Source organism: Neodiprion fabricii, chromosome 5 (assembly GCF_021155785.1).
Source record: "Neodiprion fabricii isolate iyNeoFabr1 chromosome 5, iyNeoFabr1.1, whole genome shotgun sequence".
In the NCBI taxonomy this organism is placed as follows: Eukaryota; Metazoa; Arthropoda; class Insecta; order Hymenoptera; family Diprionidae; genus Neodiprion; species Neodiprion fabricii.
Genome location: NC_060243.1, coordinates 2,215,373 through 2,233,716, shown reverse-complemented (window position 1 = coordinate 2,233,716; position 18,344 = coordinate 2,215,373). Strand labels below are relative to the sequence as shown.

Below are 18,344 nucleotides of genomic sequence, written 5' to 3'. Positions count from 1 at the left end.
ACATGAGTACGAGGAAAAAATGAACGACAGTCGACGTCAGATACAATATGGCCGTGTCCATACGCACCTGACAGGTCAACATAACCTAACAAATATTTGAGGCGAAAGACGTGGAGAGCCAATAATACACCATTTCGACGCGATGAAAATAAACGAGAAAAATATGGTCGCTTTCGCGACATCGGCAACTCCTGTAGACCGCGAGGGATGGCTCAACAAACGCGGCGAAGTCAAAGGAGGATACCAGAGGCGGTGGTTTGTCCTCAAGGGCAACATTTTGTTCTACTTCGATCGGCGAGGCGACAAGGAACCTGTCGGGATGATCGTCCTCGAAGGGTGCACCATCGAGCTCGCTGAAGACGAGGAGCAGTTTGGTTTCAAAATCGTTTTCCACGGTCCCAACAACAGAAGCTACGCCTTGGGAGCCGAGTCGCAAGTGAGTATTTTTCTCCTTGTCTCCAACTTTCATTTGGCTGGAAGCCTTATTTCGTTTTTTTATAAATTCATAGGATTCAATGGAGCAGTGGATGAAGGCATTGGCGTGCGCTAGCTATGATTACATGAAATTAATGGTTGCCGAACTACAACGGCAGCTGGACGCTGCGGAGGAAGAAGTCACACCTACTTCTCCACCTGTTGAATCTCCCAAGGCGCCACCCAGACAACGCCACAATCCATTTAACAAACCTGATACTCATCATCGATCTCAAAGTGTCAGATCTGCTCCAGGAAGAACCGAGAATATTCCAAGAACAAGAATTACTTTTAGAGAGCTCCATACCGCTTACGGGAGGAGGATATTGGCCGATCTTAATGAATGGAGACACTCTAAACGGAGCGTCGAAGCTCCACTTATAGCACTGTAATAGAAAGACTTATTGCGGGTAAATATAGTTGTAAATAATTGTTAGATAATAACCAGAAATTTACTTCTATGCTTTTTCGATTCTCGATGTTTCTAATGCAACTCTACAATTTGATTTGATGGATGAGATTCTTCTATTTATCAATGTCCGATGGAAATTTGTAGTGTACATCGAATTTGACTCATTGTTCAAGTATTTCTAATCGTATCTCTTTAAAAATGTTTTTTCCCGAATTTAATACAAGAATAGGTTTTGATGCAGTTCATGTGTATTATCACTGATGAATTTTATCACCATATTTATAATTTTCAAACGCGAAATTCGAATTGTACTGATCATAGAATGCATTCGTCCTCATTCTCGTGATCCAAAAGCGAAATGCTACTTAAATATTACTTGAGACAAATTACAGATCAGTGCGTAGATCCCTATAAATATAATACATATATTTGTAGTGACGGCAATGATACAACAGGATTAGAGAAATAATGGGTAATTCATTTTCTTGTGTAAATACCTAAATAAGTATTTTATTAGTCAACATTATATTAATAATCTAATAAATAAGTCAACAGCCAGCTGTGGTAAAATATTGCAGTACATTAAACATTTTGTGTAAAAAATACATGATTGATTAACCTCACAGAAAAACATAGTGTTGAAAAAAGTTTTATGGTGGTTGAGTCACATGGTCATAAAATTTCACATCACCATGTATTTAATAAAAATATGATTGGAATATGACATTGATGATATTTAGGTAAATGTGAGACGCTAGTCTACGTAGTGTTATTAAAAAGCTGTACGAAATAGAATTCTGTACAAAGTACTTGTATAGAATCAAATCCTTATACGTATATTATATAAGTGTCCAATTGTTCATGCTATATGTATATCGCAAATTTATCTGGGTCTTAATCTGTCGTTATTGGGTAGTCACAAAGACAAACCCCATTGACATATTTCAGTGGTAGAAATAAACGCTTCAAGTCGCCTTTTAATCAGTATTTTGTATGTACATATCCATGTTATTTCGTGAACAAGCCACGTGCTTTACTTAAAAATTAGAGTAAAAAAAATAAAATAATCGATTACTTTAATACTACTCGTGATAATTTAAAAGCTTGTATATATTAAGTTTATTTTGCTTGCTTGTCATCAATTATCATATGGCTCTACCCATTGAAATACTATAATTGTAGTCTGCACTGGAGTTTGATCAGTTGTTTCCTTGGATACTCTATTCACATCGAAATTGTTAATTTTTATTTGCGTTTATGTGGTTTTCTCTGCAAGTAAAGAGTTCAAAAAATTTTCAATTCATAATCATACTTTTACTTTCAATTTCTCGATGACCAAAATTGTATTACTTACAGTCTTATGCTCAAAGTTGTTGCATTAAAAAATATAAATTTCAAATAAGAGACCTCTAAAAAAAAATAATGGGTGCCATTACTAATCGATGGGAGGTTTATAAATTTACCGTAAATTATATATTAAATACTATAATTGTATATGAAATTATTGTACAAATCCTGAGTGCTATTAATGATAGTTAAAATTACCAATTATCCACTACGTATAACCAAAGAGGGAAAAAACTTACTTGAACCAGAGAGAATATTTACTTGAACTTAAAGACACCTTTTTTACGTGCATCACCCGGCAAATGCCTGGCTCCAAGTAGAAGACGGGCCTTGTCTTCCTCTTGCGGGGGTGCCTTTTGCTGAGGACCTCTCGGTTTAATTTGTAGCTTCTGTTTTATTGCTTGGCTTAAGATAACTCGTCTGGAATCGCTCTTCATTGCCAGTAACAGGTCCAGCCACGTCCAAGTCACATTGTGATATTCCAAGGTAGGTATGACCAATGCAAAGTCTCTCACATCTTCCAAATTTTTTTCTTTGTTACCCTGTATAAACATGTTAGTCAGAGATGGAAATAATCAGAGATTTATGATGAATTTACTAATTTCTTCTTTATACCTTGTAGGAAACTCGAACAGGGACTTCTGGTATTTTTATATAGATGAAGAGTTTATTCTTATCGGCTCTTTCTTTCATCTTTTCTACATCATCCCGCCGTTCCATTGGTACATAAAAAGAGGAATCTCTCTGGGGAGCTGGTGGTTCCTCAATTCCCTCTGGATCTCGTTCCGGAAAACAAAACTTCAGCATGGTATTAAAGAATTTCTTAGTCAGCCCTGAAAGCAGTTTATTGCTCGTTTCAATTTTGGAATTCCAATTTATTCTTTACATGCGGCATTAGAATGAATTCAAAAATCATATTACCTATCGTCAAAGGAACAACATTGATCTCAAAGTGTTCCTTTACAGATATTCCAGCAACTGGTGCCTTCTCACGACAAAATACTCTGAGAGCTCTTTGTCTTTCTACCGGCATGTTACTTTGGAGTTCTGTCGGAGTGAGTACCTCAGTATAAACTTGATTTGGAAGTAAATTTGTCATAATGACGTAACCCAATTCTAACAAATGTTCAACAGAATCATCAGTCTTGCTTGTTTTGGTATAAAGAAAGTTTTTCAGAACAAGATCGGCAATGCCTAATTGCCCATCAGCGTCCGTAAGCCTCCATTGTGCATATTTGAAACAAATCTCTGCCACTCTAGCAACTGCCGCTGGTTTATCCTTTACTGTTGTCGAGGCAGCAGCTGGAGCGGTTGTCTCTTTGTAACAGCTTAACATAACATCTAATTCTTCGGCACGCGCATTGAGCTGTTCTTTACATTCGTAAACTCTTGCATCTAATCTTTCCTTTTCTTCCAGTAGTTCCGGACTCGGTTCTTCAGCCAAGGCCTTCTGAAATAGGTGTGTTTCCTTCTCCAATCTGCGTAATTTTGCAACTAGACCCCGCACGGTATTCTGAAGCTGTTGTATGGGTCGTTTCTGATCCTCAACGGAATGAAGCTGCAATTGGAATCTCATTCTCTGCAGTCTTTCTAGAGCCTCTTTTCTCCTGGGCTCAACATACAGTAATAAATTGTTAACAATATCTAGGATCATTGCATACTGGAGCGAGTTTGTGCACACATCAAGATCGTGGTGCGTCAATGTAAATGCGTCAGCTGCCGAGAGCTCCTTACGCTCCCAAGGACTAACTTCTTCGCCTGGAGGAGGTGGAACTTCGTCAAGACATCCGGCATCCAAAGACTGACCGTAACCAACGTAGAAGAATTCACATTTGCAGCGAGAGACAATCCTTTGGAGTTGATGCTGAGACCCGCCACCTCCTCCAACAGTCTGGCTGACCACTCCGCCAACACTTTGCCCGGATCCAACAAGAGCCGGAACATCTGGTAGCTCCGCTATTACAGTTGAGTCTTTTTCCTGCAACGTTTATAAATGTAAGAAAGTTTTTTCTTCGTCTTATTTACTTACATTCAAAATAATTACCTGAATATTGTCGAGGGTAAGCCACATGATGTTATCATCGATGTTGTCGTCAATGTTAGCACTGACTGTGGCATAATATTGCATGCACTCGAGAGAACCGACCCACGTTGTTTTTGAAACAAGCGTTCTCTCCCTCCAAACCGGTCTGTGAACACGCTGAAGTATCTCTGCCTTTGCTGCAGAAAGAATGACGTAGCCACGCGTTTCGATTCCTTTGAGGAGGACTTGACTATTGACCAGTGCAACTGTAACATTTTTTATTTACCCATATCTTCAAACTTTCTACTTCGCTAACTACAAGTGGAGTGAAAACGATAACGAAATGACATCTTACTCAACCAATTTTTATGCATCACATCATCCTGATGGCATGCGGCTAATCCTCGCAGCTGCTGTCCTCTAGTTTGTCCAGATAAATCGTCGCTAAAAGCTTTAGGTTTATTGGCGGCCTCGGCAATCAATCTTTGCAACATTCCAGCAGCTTCTCCCTGCTGAGGTTTAGTAACTGGTGACGGTGTCACTTGAACTGGAGTGCTCTGCCCATCAACTGGTCTAGTCCTGTTTTTATTAGGTGTTGAAGTATTTTTTTCCCTGTGAAAACCTTTGAGAGCTGCAGTAGAGAGATTTTTCTTAAGCTGCTGACTCTTTATAAACGAATCAAACAGTGCAAACGCCACGTCTCTGTTCGTTTTCGTCCAAGCTCCGCGCAGGTCGTGTACAACCAATCTATGTGTCGGAGTATCGCCGTAAACCCCGGCAATTTTGGCTTCCCTTCCATAACTAACTCTGGCAACACTTAGGCAGTAATATTTCTCAACCTTTTGTCGGAGTGGTGTGCTCTCTTTTTCTTCTTGTAGGGCTCGCTGCAGCCAAATTTCTGCATCACTGAGCTCACAGTTCATGTAAATCACCGACCATTCAGCTCTTGGTCTGTGCCTTAAACCATCATCGATTGGATAGAGTGACAAATTGTGTTCTGAACTGCACCCAACTCTTCCTCCTGTAACTTCAAAGCCGCGTTGCATGGAGGACGACATCCAGTAGCTTACGTGAAATCTATGAAAAGCCAGTGTCAATCTGACCTTTCTGTAGTGTCTGCTCAATTGCTTTTTTCTTGGTCGTATGTTTTTGAAGAGTGGTCCTTTTCGCGTTGGTCTGGTAGCTCCTGATAGTATGAATTTCAAACTTTCAAACCATCGTAAGGTGCTTCCATACAGCAACGCAATAGGAGCACTGGTTGAAGTTGGGGAACCAGTTGGTTTCGTTTCTAAAGCAAGACTGACATTCAAATTCTGGGATCTGAAAGCTCTGAACGAATCATGTTCCTGATTGCTAGAATACTCTGGTAGCCTGTCTGGAGCGCAGGGTATAGCAGCGTGGTGATCACGAGGATCCCCCAAGCAAACCCATGCCAATTTGACGCTCATCCTGACATTAGGCAAGTGCAAAAGCCGACAGTCGTCGTATTTGCTTGCAGTTCTAACGCAGACGTCCAAGTCACCCTTGATTATTATTCTTCCCAGAGTCCAATCCAACTCCAATCCTGTCCAAGTCAATTCCATCTCTTCGGTCGTATTATACGGATCTAGGGAGGCATGCAGCAATATAGTCAATTGTTTAACGCACAGCGTTAATCTGCCGTGAAAAGAAAGCCTCATCTTGTCCCAGAACGGAAGTGGCGGACTCGGATCTCTCGAGGGATGAATGATCTTTTCGAAGCTCAGATTACACTGAGCAATTACAGGCTCCCAGCAAGGTCCAAAGGCGTATCTGAATTTATCAATGTCCCAGTTTAAGTCATGGTAGTATTTCAGAGACGTCATGCCTCGCTCTACTACTATATCGTCCCAGGGAGCTCCGACTTCAATTCTAACTGTTCTCCTTGCTCGAGGTGGTGCCAAGGCCTCGGCTCCAGCTAATCTACCCCAAATGCTTAGACCCTCGACTAACAACAGTGGTTGCGGGAAATCACGTAACTGTAGCTTCCATTCTGTGCATTTGACAGAGACCCCTCTCACCCACAATGTGCTAAATTCAAGACCGTCCTCGGGCCAAGGAGATTCAGGGTCCATTTCTCTTAATGCCTTGACCGCTTTTTCTGTTCCGTGAATCGTCGGATCAGCTAATATTATTATTTCCAAATCTTGCATAGTCCAGGCACAGAGCCGCGTTCTTACAGGACCAGCTCGCTGCATTTGTTTCCATCTTTGAACGTATATTTCCGCATTCTTTTTGTTTAAACTGGCGTAGAGCTCGTCTACTTTACCTTGAGGAAGGAGCAAATGCGCTCTACACAACTCTTGTACTTTGGAGTCTAACATTGCTTGTCGCTTCAAACTTTCTTTGTACTCGTCTTCAAGAAGTTCGTAATTGTCTCGTAGGCGAACTTCGAAAGGATCATCTCTTACTTCAAATAACCATTCCTTGATCTGAAAATAAATTGCTTGTCTTAATACCGTTTACATTAGCAATATATAAATTCTAATAATGGAAGATGCTAACTTTGATCACTAGGTCATTCGGCAATTGCTTTTCCGCCATAGATTCTCGTGCATGAATTTGGTCAAGCCATTTTCGGATGCTCATCAGTTCATTTTGTATGGCATTTGTGTACTGATGTTCGTAAGGAAAACAAGCTTTACACGATTCTATGTAAAGGCCCCATGTCGTGTTCCAGTCCAAGTCAAAGCCCTCGTTATTCGCTCTTTCTAATCTGACTTCCTCACTTTCAGAAATTCGGATAAGCTCCACGCCTTCGACTGTCAATATATCTGCCCTATCCAGCGCAGCTCTCAAGTAATTAAACCTCCATTCACCCGCAGTCCAACGAAGCTCATCCAAAGATAACTCAAGGAAATGCCTTGGCGATATCACAATTGACAAGGTAATACCACCAGTAGCTAATAAATCCATAGATCGCTTTGTTTTTACGGAATCTGTAACAAATAATTTAGGGATGGTTTGATTGTCATATTTCCAGTTACGAAAACTAGTTATACAAAATACAGGATTTCTTGATCTGCAATTTCAACATTATCCACCTTTCTCACCTGTAGTTAAAGTTTCGCCCTGTTTTGCGAATGCTATCGTTCTAAAATCTGCAGCTTCGTGCCAAAGCTGCAGTAGTCTAAGATGCAGGTTGGGACTCCAAGCCAAGCTGGATCCATCCAAGCTGAGATTAATACTACCGTTTGTAATGGCTCCTTTGCACTTCCTGAGGGCTAAGAAAGGACTTGAAAGAGCTTGCGCATGTTCACATAAGATTGGTTTATCTTTGTCTAGCGTTATAGCACATACACCTTCGGCAACAGCTATAAAATGATCGGAATTGTGTTCCAGGCTCGAGGAATCCATGCGCACCATCACAGATACTGAAATAATTATATAGTCAACGATAGCTAACAGTTATTACTTATTCAAGAATATTTAACTGCTCACATTCATTCTCAGCTATGAAAAACAAATTGCAATTTCTCATTTTCAGGTTGAACTGAATCTCATCTTGTTTTGGGATGTTTGACTGCCTGTGTAATAATGTCCTTCGCTGGTTGTAATACCTGAAAATACATTTCGTTAAAAATATACCAAAAATACTCTGGACATGAATTTTGTAGACTGCAATCACTTACTTGAAGCTTTGCTCTAAGAATCTTGCAAGCTTGGGGCTCCATTCTGCCCTCAGTTCGTCGAGAAATACTCCGACAGCATTTGGACGCGTTGTTGCTAGAAATACTCCAACATATAACGGGCTTCCCCATCGATGAGAAGTTCCTGGAGCACCTTCATCTTCACTGTCTAGAGTCCACCTTAGAGATTCGACGGACAACTCTGTGTTCCACTCCATGGTCTTGTCTAAATGGCGATGAAGCATCAAAGTAGTGCGTTTTTCAACATTTTACCATTCAAATATTACCTGCTATTCTATCCAGCGAAAGTTTGACGTGAGATAAACCACACGACGCTTCTTGACTGTCAGGTAATTTGATGAATAAATTTCCACCATACAGATCGGTTATAGCTCGTATTCCAGGCCAAGAGAAATTCTTGTTTGACGTCAAATCGACGTCTGGCTTTGACATATCATAGCTACTGCTGAGTAACACTGTGTCCCAATCGGCATAGTCAAAAGTCACGGAGAGATTATGTAGCTGGGTCGCTATCCGTAAAACATCTTCTTCCAACTATTTTCATAAATAATTATTAGTTCTCTGGAATACTTTTAAAGCGTGTTGCTATTTACCCTAGAATCTATTGACAGTGTTTGCAGAGTTAAGACTGGCTGCTTTCCACGAATCGATAGTCCATCCAATTTCACAGCTAAGTACAATTGCGGACCTGCTGGTTGGAATCTGGCATTCACATGCAGTCCTTTCATCATTCCCTCGAGGCCAACTCGCCCTCCATCTTCTCTCCCAGCAATCACTGAAGAACTCCCCATTTTCACAGTCAAATTCTAAAAGTTGAAGTTTCAGGTAAATGTGTCGCATGGCAATTAATACTAAGTAGCAATAAATTTTTGACATATTCTTTACATACTTTAGGTATCATTGGAGCCAATCGAGCTAGCAGTGGTCCAGTGAAACGATCAAGTGCTTTGCTAGACTGCTCAGTGGGCGTCAAAGTTTTTCTATCTTTGAAAAATTGTAGAAGACCTGCCCCCCCAGACCCCTCGGTTTGAGTCACGCCTATGTATAGTTTCTGTGGAGAAGAATGTATTCAATGTAGACATTTTACACATTTCAGCTTCACTGGCTGACATGTCATGAAGCGAACCTCCACAGACAGTTCCCCCTGTGCCTTTAACGTTGCCTCAATGTTCCCTGCGAAGCTGATCTGTGCCAGACAAGCATCAGATGCGTGTCGCAATAATTTCATCGCCCCACCAGCAACAGCAGCAGATGCAAGAAGAGTCCGTGTCCCGTGAACAACACTACCATCCAAACTTAGACTCTCCGCACTCCCATTGGCCAACCAACCATTCCCTAGGGCTAGAAGACTCAGGTTTTCGACGTGAACAGCCATGAACTGAATGAAGAGAATTGTTTTCGTACATTACGAATTGAATTGAGTAAATTACAAATCAGATTATTGTATTATTGCCAGCTATGCCCTAGAATACCTGTACAAACGTGATAATGATCGGCGGTATTTTCTTGTTTCTAAAATCGAGTGGTTTGTTATTATCTTTCTTTGGATAAGAAGGTTGAACCGGGACATCTTTGTTGATACGGACGTCGCGCATTACAACGGCCAGCAGCTTAGCAACATCGCTGCTGAATAAGCTGCTTCGTACAGTAATTTCTTCGATTTGCTGAAAGATGTATTAACAAGAAAGTAGAAAAGTCCTAAATAGAGGACATATGGATATTTTGAAAATTCCTCCATCAGTCATTACATGCACGTACCACAGTAAACCCATTTTTGGTAACAGTAACATCTCGCAGTATAAAGTAGGGCAGGGAAATGTGGCCGACTCTAAGGTGAATTTTGTAACGACGTTTTACGAGCCATGCCAGTAGTCTCGGTATCACCCTAAGCATGAGACAGTGAATTTGAAAGTGCACGTTGTACGACAAGTGAAAAAAACAAAGTCAAAATTTTTTAAAAATATAGAAGAATCTTACCACGTAAAATTGCAGTAAAGAAAGAGACAGATGAGAATAAACGCGAGTAGCCCCGTCATTTTGAAAATTTTAATATAACAGTAGTATTTGGGTGTTACGCTGCCAATTATAATCGTTGTGTAATAAATTATTTACATGTAATTCTAACCTATGTACATATGTTATACATACAATACTTCAGTCTTTCGAAATTGTACATAGGCGCTTAGTCAGCCCGTAGCCAATGGTTAACTCATATCAGTAATAAACGATTTAATTTCGTGTGGCAAGTTTGGTCACCGAAAAAATTAATCGTCATGTCTTAAGCCACTCGTGATAGCAGAGGCCCAATTAATGAAATTCGATTATAAAAAGGATAAAAAGTATCTACGAAAAATCTGACGTAGGCGTGCGTGAATGACAGCTACGAACCCCACCTGATCTGACCGATGTAAAAACACTGACCTATCTTTACGGAAACTATAAAATGGACATGGTCGATGAGTCATTGATTATCATTAAATTCCATTTTATCTATCGTGGTTAAAAACTGTCGAGAAATAACAAACAACAAGTCGCGTAAACACCGTATTTATTTATTTCACTTTCGTACCGGTTCGTATCGCTCGTAAAAATCCCCTACGCGTATATTCGTCACTGACAGATGCGTGGAATCAACGACCTTGCCGAATGCCACAAGTCAAGTTTTACCACGCAAAAACCGTAATGGCCTGTTGGTTTAAGTCACACGCTAGTTTCTCGCTGCCCAAACTACAAGCAGGATAAACAAGTGATACACCAGCGTCTTCGCATCGAAAAGAGTAGGTATTAAGCTTGTATTCGGATAGTTTTATCTGGCGATACTGTAACGCAATTAAGGTTAGGATATTTTTAGATTAGGTTAGGCGGACCGGCCAACGCTGCACAGCTGATTGCGAATAAGTTTGCATACATCTTCTTCATCGGGTTTTCACCCTCATAGTTTCTGAATGTACTTTATTGACTGCAAAATGTGTGACGATTTGGATGCTTTACTTGTGACGCCGTGGGAACGATACTGTGATTGCAAAGAGGACTGTCTATGTGGCGAGGAAAATGGTATTTATTCGCTTGTGATTGATATTTTCAGAATGATCTGACTACATTTATTTCAAATATTAAATTCAAAAATTTACAGTGAGTTTTTTTCGTCGGCGTAAAATGTAATTTAACCCTTTCGGCCCGAGCGGTGTCTATAGTGACCTAATGCCCGACGCTCGCTCTGTCTGAACGGTGACTATAGTCACCCAACGCCTGACGCTCGCTCTGTACAAGCGATGACTGTACGCTTGCCGCGACTGCTCAGTCAGTAGGGACGGTGCGACGTAGAATGCGTCCGTACCGAAAGGGTTAAGCAACTATCTAGCTTATTTTTTCTTCATAGAGATAGAATGGCAGTGGGACGAGAAATATGCCAGCAAGACTTTGCACCTTTCAAAAATGAACCTAGAGGTGAATTTCAACCCCGGCTACAGCATGGGAACCTCGGCTGTTCGAGGTAACAAATTAATGGCCAGTGGAAGACATCATTATTGGGAGGTCAAAATGATCACCCAAGTTTATGGAACTGACATTGTGAGCATTAAATCTGTTCTCAAAGAATCGCTCCGTTTATGGTACAGACTTAACAAGACTTATTGCTTCCTTTGCTTCCATAGATGATAGGTGTCGGCACAAGCAAAGTAAACTTAGAAAGTTCTGGTCTCACTTTTACTTCATTACTTGGTCTTGACTCGGAGTCTTGGGGTTTTTCGTACAAAGGAGATATTCAGCATCGGGGACAGAGGCAGAAGTACAGCCTGCCCTTTACACAAGGTAGTCATGTCGGAGTTCATCTGGATACATGGAGAGGAACATTGGAGTTTTATTTGAATAGAAAACCACTTGGTAAATAATATAATGCTTTGAATGAGTAATCTTTTAGTTCCGAATCTACAGAGCATCTTTTCCTGTGCCAGGAATCGCTTTCACTGGACTTAGAGGCTTAGAATTATATCCAATGATCAGTTCCACAGCTGCACAAAGCAAAATACGCATAACGCACAGCAGCTCAATCCCAGTGACATTACAACTTGAGTGCTTGGCTGCCCTGAAACCCTCGCTCCGAACTATGCTACTAGAGGGTTTTCCTGGTCTCCGCCATCTCACGACTAGCATTTTCGCTAATATACTGCAAAGCAGTTACAGTAAGATTAGTAATAAATTTTCTAATATTTGACCACATCAGGCCTTACTCCAAGAATACAAAGCTTACATATTTCAGACAAGGACGAAGACGAATTATCGGAAGATTTTAATATTCTGGATGAATTCGATGTTGCGGTAGTAGGTTTTAAGAAGAGTAGACGAAGCTTGACCCAAGACGATGGCAGTATGCCTGGCACTGCGAGACGTGAATGTGAAATGTGTGGGAATACGACTTCTGTTCTATTTGCTCTACCTCTATGTACGATATGCTGCGACTGAGACCATTGCGCTAATGATAGGTTGTAGCTTGAATGTGCGATAGTATCGCACAGCAGGTTTTCTCATCTTTTAAATCAGGTGAGCCAGGCTGTTATACTTATTCTAATTTCGACGATATGTAAACAAAAGTTTTTGCATTAAACTTATTTCATGTTGTAAAGTTAATGTATATTCATGTCTTTATTTATATTTCCGGTGCTTTGATTTTAATACTTTCAAGTAAATATGTATATAAAAAAATGTATGTATATGTATATATGTATATATATATGTATATATATGTATATATTTAGTAGTTATTCTGAAAATTGTATCTCAATAAGGTGTAAAGGACAAAAACTACATTCATAAAATTTTCAACTTTTATTAAAAAATTAAAATACTCCTTCAACATTTCATTCTTTTTTTTTTACAAACATTACACATTAAATGATAAACTTTGATGTGCTAAATTGCTCGTGATTTCATTCACCTATTCTTTTGACCTAACTTCACTCTTCAATTTTTTAACCATCTTCCCATTTACAGCCTTGTTGCCTGAACCACGTTTCTTTTTACTTAGAGCTAAATCGTTATTATTTAATTTTGCGCAGAATACAACAGCCTGGGCCCAACCGGCAAGCGGGCCCCAAAGATTGCGCAAGAATGTGCTGACTTCGTTGTGTATTTTTGGAGTAACAGTCTTTTGAGTTTCTAACTGCGGCATATAGCGTGCTCGAGCTACTTGAAAAATATGCGTGTCTACTGGAATTGCTTCCAGATAACCTAGTGACATGAGGCATATACAATCAGCCACTTTAGGACCAATTCCTGGAAGTGTAATCAACTTTTCCCTCGCAATAGGGTAAGATTGATCAGTGTCTTTATGCAACTGTTTCAACCACGTTTCGCCACCCAATTCTATTAGCCTCTTAGCGGTATTGGCTATATAGCCAGCACGATAGCCAAACCCAGCTTCCTTTAGGATCATTTCCACGTTTTTCTCTGCCAACGATTCTATCGTCGGAAAGTCATAATACTGCTTGTCATCAATGCAGCATAATTTCTTGCCAAAGAATCTGCAGAGTTTGTCAACCATGCCGGATATTCTGTAAAACAATAAATTGATTTAGTCCAATTTGTTATTAAAACCTGATTGAGTGAGATTTACAAGGATTACCTTATGATGTTATTATTTGAGCTGCAAATGAAGGCAAATAAATTCTCCACAATATCTTGATTCAGTATCCGCACACCTTTCACTGTTTCCCAGGCCTTTTTGAAGTGCGGATCAACCGCTGACCATTTTCTTACGTTGTGCTTCAAAGATATCTCTTTGCGCAAATATCTTGATAGGATTTGTCTGTTTTTTGGGTCACTTTCCAAGGGGCCGTGTACACGATACTGGAGATGAGTTTTGTTCTGCTTCAAGGTCCAAACTCGTCCAGCAAATATACCGCGGAAAGTTTGAGCACCGTCAACCTCGACCCACCTTTGAATAAGAAACTGACAAATAGAATGCGGACTCAAATCAGGCTTAAAATTAAGGCGAACTATTAACATTGTCCAAGCCTTGTTATCTGGTTAGAATTAGTCAATTGACGTTGAAACTTTTTGAACTTCAACTAACCTAAAACTCTGACCGCCGGTAAGTGTTAGACCAAGTCCTAACTCACTTTCGGAGAAGGATATGTTGTGCATCGTTGATCCCGGTATCGTGTTTATTACTCTACTCATTTTTCCAAGCTTGTTTATCATCACGGTTGTATAAAGACATCACGGTTTCAACGCCTCACCGTTTTTCCTATTTTGGACGGGTACAAAACTACCCGCCGCGGTTAACTCAGTCGGTAACCCACGTCTCTGGAAGCCCTGAGTTGTTTGACAAGCAATCGATGTTAGAAAAGTGAAATACAAAGCGGGTATTTTTAACGTAAAAAAGTTTTAATTGCATATTTCAATAACCTGTGCAAACGTATCAACTATTTTTGTAAAACATGAAGGCCCCAAAAATAAATTAACGATGCTAATGTAAGAATTAAATATGATATATCTTTACCAGTTAAACAACAGTTTATACACATGCACTACGATTCGATTCATTTATCTAAAACTAAATATTTCAAGCCACTACATTAATTTGAAAATCCAAAATCATTACAAAGTAAAATAACCATCAAATCTTTAATTAACCGCTTCCTTGCTTCAAGTTCATTATAGTTTATATACGTGTGTATAAATTACAATCGTTTACTTAACAACTCGAATCCTATAATATAGATGTTGGGCGCTGTCTATTGTTTATATTTATGCTCTAAATTATTGGGACTGGCAGTAACCTTTTGGCACATTTTAAGATAACGCATCTACAAAACCTTAAAGGAATCTTTATCGACAATGCACAATACGTCAGTTGAAAGTTACATGGTATATACTATTCTAAACACAATATTTAAGATATATAAGTTTTTGATACCTTAAAGGGGTTTTTCGGTCACAATACAGGGATCTATAAGGGATTCGGAGAATGGATGTTGCATGGTAAAGTGACTCGTTCACTGTGATATAGCTAATAGCGCATGGTCAAAGCCCTAGTAGTTAATAAATAATAGACTCGAATATATGTAAAATAGTAACTAGATATAAATTAGATCCGTGCTTTGCAAATATCATATTGTACAAGTTACATAAATGTATACATGAATAAGAAAAAAGTATTCGTTTTAAACTCTTCTGGAGTAAGAAATACAAAACTCTACGCTCGTATCAGTTCACAACCCCGTGGGCACAGTCTTATTCCATATAATAGTAACTCTTGGCTATCACGCCGATTGAGTCTTATAAAAACATACGTTTCCGTTTACATGTATACCCGTCTACAATTCCGATAAATGGTAAAACTGACTAATCGAATCCTAGACTGAAAATAACAATCACGTGATAAAACTAAAAAAGTATCAAATCTCTCGATATTAGGATAATCGTTGTCAAATACGAACAATACTCTTATCAAATAAATTGATTGCATTGCAAACTATGTTGAACAATGTCAGCTATGCTTGCATTCTTTGGTGACATTGTCGGTATGATTGATTTCAATACTTGGCAATAATGTCTCACGTTCGAACGTGATATGTTATCCACCTCAACCTCTGGTTACATTTAAGATCCGTTAATTCGTTCGTAGAAAAGCAAGTACGGACTGGCACACAATACATCTGTCAGTGTGGTACATTCTACCGTTACATCCGACGTGTACATCCATTGGCCGGGCCTGTTTCCTCGTCGATAAGATACAAAGTGCCCGGCGTCTACAGGACCGCGATGCTCTACCACAGACTGCAATTTATACCTGTTCCTGTTCCTGCCAATGCCTGAATTTTGGTCCAGCATACCGATCATCGCTTGCGGTTTGCCCTGTACATAAAATTGCAATATATTTAACTCAAAGGAAACACCAAGAAATATATTGAATATTACATAAATTGCAGCCGAGATTCTCAATTGTACCTGAGAATTCCTCTTCTTAGCTTCAGTAAACGTAAAAGGATCGAGTATTAATATTTCTGGAAATATTATAGGATCGTCTCTTTTTACAGGTACCCCTGATGGACCCCAAGTTGTTCTGGGAATATGAAGACACAAGCATTTTGGTAATTTTCCCAGCGTCAGAGTCTTGACAGCCGGACATCGCAAGCCACATCCATCACATTGTACATCATGGATCACTTCGCTGGTCACAAAACGTGACAACAACTCAGCCAGTGTGTGACGTCGCCAAGTCAGAGTGTTACTGGCTGGCGGTAATGGTAAGGAAACGCTTTCAAATTTGTCATAATGGACGGAAGACTGAAAAAATGTTAAGGAATTTGTAATTACTGATGGATAACTACGTCAGATTGATCATAATCAACAAAAAACATCCACGCCTCACCTTCCAGTTGCAATTTGTGCACTGTAATTGGCTAGTAAGAAGTCCTGAGAAGGGATGCGTCACGTTTGACATGGCAGGAATGCTAGGGCCAGGAATTGTGCAGAGAGAGTTCCATGCTCGAAAAGGGAAAGCTGCTTTCGAGTTTTCTCCTTCACCATCTCTGGATATCACCTCAGAAGACCGGGCAATAATCATTCCTGGCTTTGCGCCGTCAATGGAACTACCGAATGCTTTTGGAATCGACTTGGTGGAGGCTGTCATTTGATCGGGAAGACAGGTATTGTGTACATCTGATTCTCGAGCCTCATCTTTCCTTGCAATATCGTTGCAAGACACACTTGTCCGCATCCCAAATGGATCGCCGGATCCCCTAATATCGGACGTCACAGGAATGTCAGTTTTAGGCAAGGCGTCCGACAGACAACCTTTCTGCAATTATTATCCAGCTGTTAGTTAAACTGGCACTTTCAGTCTTTCAAGAGCCAAAGTCATATTTGCATTCCTTATGCTGAAAATGACAAAAAAATTCTTTGCTTTGTACGCACTCTGTTAAGTGGCTGCATTTCAGCCTGCAGAGCACCGAGTACAACGTGGAATAGCTCGTGAGCATCTTGGTGTCCAGGTGTGAAGATCCATAGTGGTCCAAGGGATGTTATTATTTCAATTGGTGTTACGTCTCCATATATCATTTCGTCGCAGAAGCCATTTACCTCTTGACAATAAAAATCATTTACATATTTGTTACAATTGTTTATGGAGTACTCAAAACGAGAGTAAACTTACTATCTAGAATGGAGAGAAGGCTCCGGGCAAATTGGCCATTTTCATTGTTGACAAGCTGCGTCCGAAGCCAGCCGACAAACATTGGACACGCTGCTAAAGACTGGAGAAGCGCGTTCATGAAACAAGTGTATCCTAGATTGGTCAGTCCAATAATTTGGCCTAGAATAACGACGATGACATAAATTCCAAGAGGAATGATATAGGTAAACAAGCTAGTTTTTTGAGTAATTAGGAAAAAACGGGCAATGGTTCATTACTGTATAATATTAAAAATGACTTCATCAATTGAAAGACTTGTGAAGGAAAGGAGACAATCGTCGATCGCTACTTGTATGCTATTACCTCTTCGCCTAGGCCTAGGCGAAGGTCCCCAAAGTACAAAAGCGCCGATAACAAGGGCAAACCCGACACCGGCGACCATAGCAATTTTCTCAACATCCATTTTGCGTAGAAGTTTATAAGTTGAAGTATAGAAACAATATTAAATATTGTTAGATATCCAGCAGAAACGGTTATAACCTATTTGTGATATATCGTGTGAGAATGAGCTGCGTTATTTCATTATTACAGCAAGTCTTCATCGCCCGATCATTTCACCGCATAGTTCATTTGCCTAAGACACGATTTGAGACGGCTACTTTGCCACTTCTCTGTTTACAAAATTTTTTCTTGTATTTTTAATCCACAGTACGGGTCCGACCCGAATTGTGCAGAGCCGTCTCCGACGAACGGTGAAGTGGTCAATGCTCAATACAAATGGGCAATGACAGCTTTGCCAACCCTTCGAATAGAAATTCAGGAATCGGAAACGCATACTTGACTCGTTGGAAAAAAAATGTAGAGCAATGAACCCTATCTATGTTTTGTAAATTTATGAATTACGCAGAGCCGTTACACTTGATCATCTCGAATTCGTAGAAAAAAAACGACGTGAGCTCTGCATTCTGACTTTCGAATCTTACGAGATAAATGTAAAGAAAAAAGGGTCGACAGGTGTCATTCATGCCATGTTTAATGTATACATGTGCGTTGTATACCTATGTGTGCATAACACTTATGCATGCAATCGTAACGTATAATGCAGGAATTTAATTCATCAGATTGTTAACCGTAGTCAACTAATTCGATAAACGGACTAGTTGACAATGACAAATGTGCACGGAAACGTTTATCATCGTATAACGTGCATTGCAATTCTTAAGTGAAAAACAGTGAGAACTATAAAATTGTAGTAAATTCTCTCCTCGGCGTTAAGCCTGGCTA

The 18,344-nt window shown here is 39.9% G+C and overlaps 5 protein-coding genes across 7 annotated transcripts; 2 read left to right on the top strand and 3 right to left on the bottom strand.

The window, feature by feature from the left end:
• Nucleotides 1-10: 10 nt before the first annotated feature.
• On the top strand, nucleotides 11-1,867 carry LOC124184063 (sesquipedalian-1-like). The gene is made up of 2 exons (XM_046573438.1): nucleotides 11-436; nucleotides 510-1,867. The coding sequence occupies exons 1-2, from the start codon at nucleotides 143-145 to the stop codon at nucleotides 864-866; spliced, it is 651 nt and encodes a 216-aa protein (XP_046429394.1). The 5' UTR covers nucleotides 11-142; the 3' UTR covers nucleotides 867-1,867.
• Nucleotides 1,104-10,175, bottom strand: LOC124184047 (protein KIAA0100). The gene is made up of 17 exons (XM_046573393.1): nucleotides 10,073-10,175; nucleotides 9,902-10,000; nucleotides 9,683-9,809; nucleotides 9,397-9,588; nucleotides 9,051-9,302; nucleotides 8,814-8,975; nucleotides 8,518-8,730; nucleotides 8,191-8,458; nucleotides 7,907-8,129; nucleotides 7,716-7,834; nucleotides 7,328-7,648; nucleotides 6,780-7,213; nucleotides 4,612-6,706; nucleotides 4,278-4,522; nucleotides 3,155-4,211; nucleotides 2,849-3,066; nucleotides 1,104-2,775 (listed from the first exon to the last, which is right to left on the bottom strand). Exons 2-17 carry the CDS (start codon nucleotides 9,958-9,960, stop codon nucleotides 2,491-2,493), a joined length of 6,270 nt encoding a protein of 2,089 aa, XP_046429349.1. The 5' UTR covers nucleotides 9,961-10,000; nucleotides 10,073-10,175; the 3' UTR covers nucleotides 1,104-2,490.
• Nucleotides 10,176-10,564: 389 nt separating this feature from the next.
• On the top strand, nucleotides 10,565-12,778 carry LOC124184060 (SPRY domain-containing SOCS box protein 3-like). The gene is made up of 6 exons (XM_046573434.1): nucleotides 10,565-10,701; nucleotides 10,776-10,978; nucleotides 11,304-11,494; nucleotides 11,578-11,806; nucleotides 11,878-12,105; nucleotides 12,183-12,778. The coding sequence occupies exons 2-6, from the start codon at nucleotides 10,870-10,872 to the stop codon at nucleotides 12,383-12,385; spliced, it is 960 nt and encodes a 319-aa protein (XP_046429390.1). The 5' UTR covers nucleotides 10,565-10,701; nucleotides 10,776-10,869; the 3' UTR covers nucleotides 12,386-12,778.
• LOC124184058 (N-glycosylase/DNA lyase) lies at nucleotides 12,752-14,300 on the bottom strand. The gene is made up of 3 exons (XM_046573431.1): nucleotides 13,995-14,300; nucleotides 13,545-13,856; nucleotides 12,752-13,473 (listed from the first exon to the last, which is right to left on the bottom strand). Exons 1-3 carry the CDS (start codon nucleotides 14,120-14,122, stop codon nucleotides 12,858-12,860), a joined length of 1,056 nt encoding a protein of 351 aa, XP_046429387.1. The 5' UTR covers nucleotides 14,123-14,300; the 3' UTR covers nucleotides 12,752-12,857.
• Nucleotides 14,301-14,534: 234 nt separating this feature from the next.
• On the bottom strand, nucleotides 14,535-18,338 carry LOC124184053 (ubiquitin carboxyl-terminal hydrolase 30). Of its 3 annotated transcripts, none has more exons than XM_046573409.1 (6): nucleotides 17,424-18,338; nucleotides 17,082-17,240; nucleotides 16,844-17,010; nucleotides 16,299-16,727; nucleotides 15,875-16,213; nucleotides 14,535-15,781 (listed from the first exon to the last, which is right to left on the bottom strand). In XM_046573409.1, the coding sequence occupies exons 1-6, from the start codon at nucleotides 17,521-17,523 to the stop codon at nucleotides 15,527-15,529; spliced, it is 1,449 nt and encodes a 482-aa protein (XP_046429365.1). In that variant the 5' UTR covers nucleotides 17,524-18,338; the 3' UTR covers nucleotides 14,535-15,526. The 3 variants fall into 3 exon arrangements, with proteins under 3 accessions (XP_046429365.1, XP_046429366.1, XP_046429368.1); XM_046573410.1 differs by having other exon boundaries at nucleotides 17,339-17,441; XM_046573412.1 differs by lacking the exon at nucleotides 17,424-18,338 and having other exon boundaries at nucleotides 16,844-17,008; nucleotides 17,082-17,217.
• Nucleotides 18,339-18,344: the final 6 nt, after the last annotated feature.

What these genes read in the sequence shown, in the direction of transcription:
- LOC124184063 (XM_046573438.1), top strand. Translation starts at nt 143, where the DNA reads ATGAAAATAAACGAGAAAAATATGGTCGCTTTCGCGACATCGGCAACT. An exon ending in CCTTGGGAGCCGAGTCGCAA is followed by an intron (nt 437 to 509) that starts GTGAGTATTTTT and finishes ATAAATTCATAG; the next exon opens with GATTCAATGGAGCAGTGGAT.
- LOC124184047 (XM_046573393.1), bottom strand. Translation starts at nt 9,960, where the DNA reads ATGACGGGGCTACTCGCGTTTATTCTCATCTGTCTCTTTCTTTACTGC. An exon ending in CCAAAAATGGGTTTACTGTG is followed by an intron (nt 9,589 to 9,682) that starts GTACGTGCATGT and finishes TACATCTTTCAG; the next exon opens with CAAATCGAAGAAATTACTGT. An exon ending in TCATTATCACGTTTGTACAG is followed by an intron (nt 9,303 to 9,396) that starts GTATTCTAGGGC and finishes CTCTTCATTCAG; the next exon opens with TTCATGGCTGTTCACGTCGA.
- LOC124184060 (XM_046573434.1), top strand. Translation starts at nt 10,870, where the DNA reads ATGTACTTTATTGACTGCAAAATGTGTGACGATTTGGATGCTTTACTT. An exon ending in AAGTTTATGGAACTGACATT is followed by an intron (nt 11,495 to 11,577) that starts GTGAGCATTAAA and finishes TTGCTTCCATAG; the next exon opens with ATGATAGGTGTCGGCACAAG. An exon ending in TATACTGCAAAGCAGTTACA is followed by an intron (nt 12,106 to 12,182) that starts GTAAGATTAGTA and finishes TACATATTTCAG; the next exon opens with ACAAGGACGAAGACGAATTA.
- LOC124184058 (XM_046573431.1), bottom strand. Translation starts at nt 14,122, where the DNA reads ATGATAAACAAGCTTGGAAAAATGAGTAGAGTAATAAACACGATACCG. An exon ending in ACCGGCGGTCAGAGTTTTAG is followed by an intron (nt 13,857 to 13,994) that starts GTTAGTTGAAGT and finishes TCTTATTCAAAG; the next exon opens with GTGGGTCGAGGTTGACGGTG. An exon ending in TCAAATAATAACATCATAAG is followed by an intron (nt 13,474 to 13,544) that starts GTAATCCTTGTA and finishes ATTGTTTTACAG; the next exon opens with AATATCCGGCATGGTTGACA.
- LOC124184053 (XM_046573409.1), bottom strand. Translation starts at nt 17,523, where the DNA reads ATGGATGTTGAGAAAATTGCTATGGTCGCCGGTGTCGGGTTTGCCCTT. An exon ending in AAATGCAGCCACTTAACAGA is followed by an intron (nt 16,728 to 16,843) that starts GTGCGTACAAAG and finishes TAATAATTGCAG; the next exon opens with AAAGGTTGTCTGTCGGACGC. An exon ending in CTAAGAAGAGGAATTCTCAG is followed by an intron (nt 15,782 to 15,874) that starts GTACAATTGAGA and finishes TTTTATGTACAG; the next exon opens with GGCAAACCGCAAGCGATGAT.